We start from the raw sequence: 7,662 nt of genomic DNA, 5'->3' as shown, positions 1-7,662 counted from the left end.
ACCATAAATACCTAGTAGTATCTTGTGATTGCAAGTGCACACCAATCATTCTTCCATCTACTCTGCAGATAAAATGGCTATATTTGTTCAATAAGCAGTTTCCCCAGTTAATTCAGTAAAAGGAAATAAAAGCCCTTCTGCATGTATTCTGGGTCTGTTCATTTTGGAAGTCCTTTTAAACGCTTCTGAACATGTCATTTTCTTACATTAGCTCGGTCCACTTAGAAAAAATTGGAACAGAAGCCTACACCAAGATCACCCAAGAATAAAAGCACATTCTGTATAAGTCTCCCCTCCCTTTACTTTCTTGTGCAAGGACATCCATGATAAATTAAGGACTCCCATTCTAGGGATAAATGGCCTCCCTGTTGCTGAGTTCCCAAACACCTTCGGCATTCCCGGTTTTTCCTACCTAAAAGTCTGTAAGAGCCTGTTGACAAAGTCTGGGCTTTTGACCCACACATGACTAGGGCAGTGGCTTCAGGAGCTGGCCAAAGGAGTGCTGGTGGCCTCCCACACCAGTCCCAGATGCCACATCTGCTCCTCTACCCACTGCTGGCACCTGCCTCCCTTGCTATGCCAACAGTGCCATGTGGTCACGTTTGTCCGCTTTCTGTAATTCAATTACCCAGTGAGTACATTCCCTTTGTCTAAAACTGAAATCACCCAAGATGCAAGATCTTAGTATCAAAACATCCCAGCGTAGACTCCCAACATGGGAGTGTGGCGATCAGCAATGTTTGCATTGCTTCTGAAAATCAATGTGTACTGAAAATTTATGTTTATGAGACATTTTTCATGAACATTGAGAGCCTAGGAGCAATGGGTGATTAATTCTTACAGAGCCAATGCAGGGAGGGCTTTGTCACTATATGAATTCTTCAAAATGTTTACTGAGCAATGTAAAGAAAGATGAGACGACCCACTAATATTCTCAGAAATTGTTGAACCACATATGGCAGAAAGAGGTATACAAGTGGAAAAAAATATAAATTCAGTTAACACTAAGAGATGGTTTATTGGAAACCTTTAGAGCGTTAGAAGACTTGACAGATTTTATTTTAATAAGACAGTGAAGAGGAACTGGTTCAAAAGATGTCATCAATCTTTTATTTAACTAAACACTGCCCTTCATTTTGAAGGAAATGATACAATTTCAAATCCAGAACCTCCTTCTCAAGAAGTGGTATGAAAATGTAACATTGATTTAACATACATTCTTCAACAAAAATACAGTTTACACAATTCATTAGAAAATAAAATATACATAGAATTTACCATGTTAGTCAATGTAATTCTCCATGGGTCACAAAAATTACAGCTAAGAACAAAACATAGTGAACATCTGAATGAACCAGTCAAGTTTATAGTTACCATGATTTAAAAAAAAAAAAAAAATTCACAAATGTAACTTCCCAAACAAAACCATTTGAAGACTGTGATTATAGATTTTATTCTAATTTATTTTTAAAAAATGGTTAGACAATCACGTTAATATCAAGAGTCTTCGACACAGTGGATTCCATTTTGTTAAGAAAAAAAATAGAAAATGGTTAGTCATTAATTTTTCTTCACTCTCTGTAGCATATGTCGTATAAAATTAAAGTTTTGCTTTCAAAAATATGTTTCCATGTGGTTGTCGTGTTGTCTAGTGCTGCTCTTAGGGCCAGAAGCACCAAAGACACGAGAAGGTTAACCACTGAAGTGTTATTTTTCATAAAAACTAAAAATTTCCTTAAAGGTCTGGTGTCAAGTCTTCTTCTATAGGCATTTTAGTGCTAAAGTCATTTTAAATTACATGTGGAATAAAAGCTACAAAAAGTACGAGTTCTTTTCGATACAAAAAGTTGTGTAGCTGATGTTGCAGGCTCCTTTGACATACATAAGCAGTCTCAATAAAATATTTGCTCAAGTAAGAAAATAGAATTTGTTTCATTACGTTTAGTAGGTGTTCCAGTCCGGGGTCTTGCTTATCCCTGCCACAGCTTCTGAAGAACGTTAGAATCAATTTTTCTTTCAAAGAACATACATAATTCACAGTACAAAATAGTTCTAAAGTCTTATTCCCAAGGAGAAACAAAAATTATTAAATATATATATATATATTTTTTAAAGTGCCAGATGTAGCCGTAGCCTGGACATTGAAAACTCACTTATCCGCAACACTGCCACCTTGAGGAAAGAGCTGCACTGACGGCTTCCCCTTTCTTGAAGCCTCCGTTGTTGGCTGTCGATTCACGTTAGAGCCTCAGAGAGCCCTAAGACAACTTCCAATGGAATCATTCTTCGTATTAAGTACTTCACACCTCCGGTAGCCAGTAAAAATACTTGCATGAATTGGGAAAGCAGTCTCTGGAGTGGGAGGATTTCCTCTTCTAGTTCATTTTCAGAAACCTCTTCTCTAGAGGCAGACTACTACTATTGGTGTGGATTAAGAGTTCTTCCTTCAAGTGGAGACTTCCCACAAGGAGCAGTTCCTTTGTAACAAGACAGTCACTGGGGTATCTCCGTGTGACCAAGGACATTCACTTTTTAATTGAGGGCAAAGGAGGCCACCAGAGATAGGGAGACGGAGAGCTAAGCTGGTTAGCCAGCCCAGAGCTGCTGGACCGTCATTCTTCTCCCCTCTCGCTGTCTGCACACTGGTCTTTCAACTACCATGTTAAACGAACAAAACAAAACAAAATGAAACCCAAATCTGTTGGATATCTGAGGCTCTCCTCAATGTCTTTTACCTCGATTGGCTTTTCCATGAACAAGAGAATATAAACATGAAGCTGAGAGCTTATTACACATGAAAACTACATCTACATTTCGCACAGGTGACAGACATCTCTCCAAAGTCCCAGACTAGGGCTGAGAGTGGTTCATCTTTAGCAAAGGGACAGGACCTGCTTGGTGATACTTGTGAGAACAGGGAACATAGCTAATGCCCCTAAAATGAAATTATTTCCTACTGAGGTGCTACGACGGTCTAGGCTTTTAAAAATTATGGCATCAACTTCCAAGTTTGAAAAAAGTATACAAGGAAATCCTTCAAGTCTTGTTGCATGAGTTAGAAATCCCCACGGAAAAGGCCCAAGGATGTCCACAGCAATATAGGACAACTCAAAATAGGATTCCATTCCAACTTTAAGAATTTCTTCAAAAAAGGACTTGCTCAGTGTCATCTAAAATGACTCCCAAAAGAAAGGAAAACTTCACGCAACTTTTGGGACGGAATTAGCAATGTCAATCTGCAGCAAAGCAGCACTGTGAAATCAAGGACACACATCAACCAAGTGCTCGCCTGAAGACAAGAGATGGGCTGTAAAAATTTCTAGAAGCCCCACAGTACAGGAAGCAAGATCAGCGGCAGACCCAAAGAGTACAGGCCAGCCTGCTGCGTCAGATCTCACAACCACCAACCTGTGCCTCAGGACTGTCACCAGATTCGGTGCTGACTCTACCAGGTGGCATTTAATTTGTGATGGCTCTTACCCCTCTTAATTGCAAAATCACTCCGAAGGTGGGGGCGGGGGTGTTCTCCAAGAAACAAAGAGACTGCTGCAGTGTAACAAGACTTAGTGTCTGGATTTAAATTGCATGAGGTGTGGCTAGCAAAACAAACACCTTATCACTGAATAGACCTCAAGCCTAAGATTTTATCACCCGCAGAAAAAAAGTGAGTGAGGGGGATGGGACCGAGAGGAGCCCCCCCCCCCAAAAAAAAAGAAAAGAAAAGAAAATTAGAGGCCCTATAGTTTACAAAAGGTTACCTTCACTGTTCAGGAAGGGGGTTAGGTGATGGGTGAGAAATTAACTAATTTCTGCCAGGGCAATTCCATCTGGCTGCTTCTGCAGTGAATACTTTATGGGGTGGCAGGAGCCAACCCCGTGTGACCTGCGGATGAACACAGCCCAGCAGGTTTAATTAGATCAGAGACACAAAGGGCCATTCCCTCCTTTGATAACAACAGGGATCCAAGTGCCTACACCAAAGCAGGCCAGAAACAAAGGCGGCAAAACAGAATCATAATTGAATCCTTCCCCTAGCTGGCCCATGACAATGATTTACTTGAAACCTGGGAAGTGGTGGCTGGAACAGGAGGGAGCAGGAGACTCCGCCAGAAGCCAGCTCCAGAAGATGAATTACCCGGGGGTGGGGGGCGAGGGGGAGGTAGCAAAGTCTTTGTTTTGTAGCCCAAGTTTACCCAACTATTTATTACACCTCACAGGGGGCTGCTGCGTTGTGGTCTGCTGCTCCCAGACCCGGGCCTGGTCTCTCCAGTCTTACACCCCAGCAATCCGCCACAGTAAATCACCCGGGCCTCCCACATCCCACACACACCCCTGGGGGGTGGAGGTAGCGGATCTGCGGCTGTCGGTGCTTGGCAGGGCGCAGCCACAAACCCTCCCAGGCCTCAGTACAGAGCCCCCTCCAGGCCCAGGGGAGGAGAGGAAGCAGGGAGGAGGCAATGGCGGGCACTGGTACTCTGAACTTTCCTCCACCCCCGAGAGCCCAAGGAGGGTCGATTTTGGACCCAGGTACAGGAAAAATTAAATGTCAGGCAAGTCCACCATTTGGCCCACGTCAGAAAGGAGGACAGATCCAGAGGACAGGCAAGAAGTCCCACCCACCCCCGGCCCCAGTGCTCCTACCTGCTCCCCCTTATTCCTCTGTCCAGGGTAACAAGCTCAAGCCACAGCTGGCTGCACATTTCGCCGACTCTCCTTTTTTCCAAATGGCCCAGGAGCCCAGATGGGGCCTGGAAGGTACTGAAGGACGGAGTGAGAGGAGGCAAGGGGGAGCGGCGGCTGGTCCGAAAGGCTCCCTCTCAAGACTCCGCATTCAGCTCGCCCCTCAGTGCACCGCCGCCTCCCGGGCCTCATCCTCCCGTCCCGGCGCCGGGGGGCGCCCCGGAGGCGGGGTAGTCCGCGCCGCGTCGCTGTCGCCCTCGTCAGGCTCGGCCGGATGCAGGTGCGTGGCGAGCTCTTGCAGCACCGCGGCGCGCCCGATCTGGTCGTTGCGCCGCTTCTCCATGATCAGGTCCTCCAGGCTCTGGAACTCTAGCGTGTGGCTGCGCTGCGCCGAGAGCTGGATCTGCAGCCGGTAGGGCTGCTTGCCGATGCGCAGCTCGCCGCCAATCTTGAACTCGCGCTTGCCGTAGCGGCACCAGGCGGCGAAGCTCTCCGAGTTGCGCCAGCTCAGCTCGCGCTCCTTGGCGCCCACGTGTGCCAGAGCGTTGCGCACCACCGCGCCGGGGCTCAAAGGCTTGTAGCGGTACAGGTCGTTCACGACGCGGCCGCGCCGGCCCTGGCTCGCGTCCGTCAGGAAGCTGTTGCTCACCTCCAGCCGGTGCAAGTGCACCACCTGGAAGTTGCCCACGTAGACAGCCCAGTGCGGGTACTGTGCCTGCGACACAAACTCCACCAGGTCGCCAGGCCTGCACTTGTTGAGCAGGTTCTCGGGCGTGTAGGTGCTCAGCGCCGCGGAGCCCGGCGCGAAGCTCTTCTGGTAGATGCACTCGTCGCGGTAGAACACGGAACACTCCACCTCGTGCAGTCGCGGGTCGTAGGGCTGCGGTGGCGGCAGTGGTGGCCCGTCCCCGCCGTCGGGCAAGCCGTCGCCGCCGCCATCCGGCCCCTGGGGCGGCGGCTGCGGCTCCACGTCCTCGTCGTCGTTGGAGAAGATGTAGGAGACCCCGATGCGGGGCCCGTCGTCCCGGTCCACGCCGGTGGGGTCGGCCGTGGGAACTTCCTTATAACTTAGGTGGGTCAGTTTCTCCACCTGGTTACCCATCACGCAGCAGATACACGTTCACACAGCCGAGAGGCGAGAAAGCGAAACCACCACTAGGTTCATTGGCACGGGTCCCCGGACAGGGGCGGAGACCACCTGTTGGGAGAGGAAAGCAAGGAAGCCATGTAGGAGCCCCTCCATGAAAAGGATTTCATAAAAGGAGGAAGGGCTGGGAGCGAAGCACCTGGAGCCATTTTACAAGGAAGCTCGAATGCGGTGAGCCTTCCCTCATTTCTCCACCTCTAGGGTCACGGTCACAGGAGGCAGGGCAACCCTAGCTCTACCCCGCCCCCAGCACTTCACCTCGCCCGGGCAAACGCCCATTGCATCAGCAGCTCCTACCGCTTCCGCCGGCGCCCTACCTGCCAAGCCCAGGCAGGAGGGGGAAAGAAGAGAAACTTTACTCCAATCCCCCTTCTCTTAACCTTCCTTTCACCCCAGGGTCCTAACAGCCCCCGAGACGGCTCACAAGCCTCCATCCTCGGGGAAACCGGCGATCTCGCAGCTCGGCCGGTGCAGGTGAGCCGCCCTACCTGGCTCACCTGGGGCGCTTTCTCCTTCCGACTCGCCCGCCCCTCCCCCGCGCGCTCGCCCGCCCTTAGGTTCGGGTTACCTGCGAAAACTCACCCGCAGAGAGGTGGCGGCCTTGGGGAATTGGCTCCCTCCCCCCAGCCGCACCTAGAGACTTCTACGGTGAGTTTGCAGGTGTGGGATCCGCAATCCCTCCTCTCCCGGCGCCGGTGGCAACAGGGCTGGGCAGGGGGGAGCGAAGCATGTCTTGCCCCCGCGGCTACGTAGCGCTCCAAGACTTGAAGGTGGGGAGCAATGCCTGTTTACACCGCACCCCTCCCTCCTGCTGGGGCTGCTGCTCTCCCTCAACCTGCTCTCGGGGGAGGTGGGGCTCGAGAAGGCGGAGAAGGAAGCAGCCTTGCTGCCCGGCGGCGGCAGCTCCCGCTCGGACCCGGCGAGCAACAAGCGCGGGAGCGGGAGGGACGGGATTGTAGATCCGGCTCCCGGCTCTCCGGGCGGGAGCGCAGCCCCTGGCATTTAAAGAGACAGACGCTTGCTCCCGGAGCCCAGGTCTTTCCCACACGGCGCAGAGCCTCCGGGATCCCCGCCCCCGCCCCGCCCCGCCCACCAGGTCCGCGGAGCTCCGCCCAAACCACGCCCCCGCGTCGGAGCTGATTTAAATCCTGCTGGTAAGTAATCAAGGGCGGGCTTCCTGATATCCTGATCGCTGGGGTCTGCGCTCGCATCGGGGAATCCCGCTTGCCTTCTTAGAACAAGGGCTTGCTCCGGGAGGTCCTCGATGCTTGCTCAGTTCGTATTTTTCGGAGCTGACGGCTTTAAAGAGACTTTGGGAGGCATACGCCCCCTGCCAGTGTAGAGATGAGAGAGGGAATGAGTTTTGGCGTTGTTTTGTTCCCCCTTCGCCTCTTTTCCCCCGAGACCTGGAGAGAGACGAATAGTCACTAGGTAGTAAACAGACGTTCGCTCCTTTCTTTTCTTTCCTAGAATGTATTTCTTACCAAAGGTCGCAGAAAAGAATTTTTTACTGGGACAGCTGGAGAAGCGTTTCAGTTTAGAGGTGTTTCTGGAATGAGTGCTGTGAAACTTTCCGGTGGGGGAAAAAGTTCACAGAAAGGAAACAGTATAAAACAGAACCAAGTCTTAGTTGCTGGCTTGCTTCCAAGCCCTGCGCTCTGTTTTATTACATGTCCCTGGAAGTTAGCACAAAGTAGATTTCATAACCTCTTGTTTCAAGAGTTACCAGGTCATCTGGTAGTTAGAGGAAGCATTTGCTCTCATTGTTTTTCTTGAGAATAGGGGATGTAGGAATTGTCTAATTGACCTTAAATTAAGAACAAATTTGCAGAGGC

At 50.3% G+C, this 7,662-nt stretch overlaps 1 protein-coding gene across 1 annotated transcript; it reads right to left on the bottom strand.

The window, feature by feature from the left end:
- Positions 1 to 1,084: 1,084 nt before the first annotated feature.
- LRATD2 (LRAT domain containing 2) lies at positions 1,085 to 6,862 on the bottom strand. Its single transcript, XM_047725940.1, has 2 exons — positions 6,410 to 6,862; positions 1,085 to 5,878 (listed from the first exon to the last, which is right to left on the bottom strand). The coding sequence occupies exon 2, from the start codon at positions 5,780 to 5,782 to the stop codon at positions 4,844 to 4,846; it is 939 nt and encodes a 312-aa protein (XP_047581896.1). The 5' UTR covers positions 5,783 to 5,878; positions 6,410 to 6,862; the 3' UTR covers positions 1,085 to 4,843.
- Positions 6,863 to 7,662: the final 800 nt, after the last annotated feature.

Source organism: Lutra lutra, chromosome 4 (assembly GCF_902655055.1).
Source record: "Lutra lutra chromosome 4, mLutLut1.2, whole genome shotgun sequence".
Classification (NCBI taxonomy): domain Eukaryota; kingdom Metazoa; phylum Chordata; class Mammalia; order Carnivora; family Mustelidae; genus Lutra; species Lutra lutra.
Note: the sequence above shows the minus strand (reverse complement) of the source record. Positions and strands in the feature narration are given on the sequence as shown.

Excerpts from the sequence above, each read along its gene's own strand:
- LRATD2 (XM_047725940.1), bottom strand. The coding sequence starts at position 5,782 with ATGGGTAACCAGGTGGAGAAACTGACCCACCTAAGTTATAAGGAAGTT.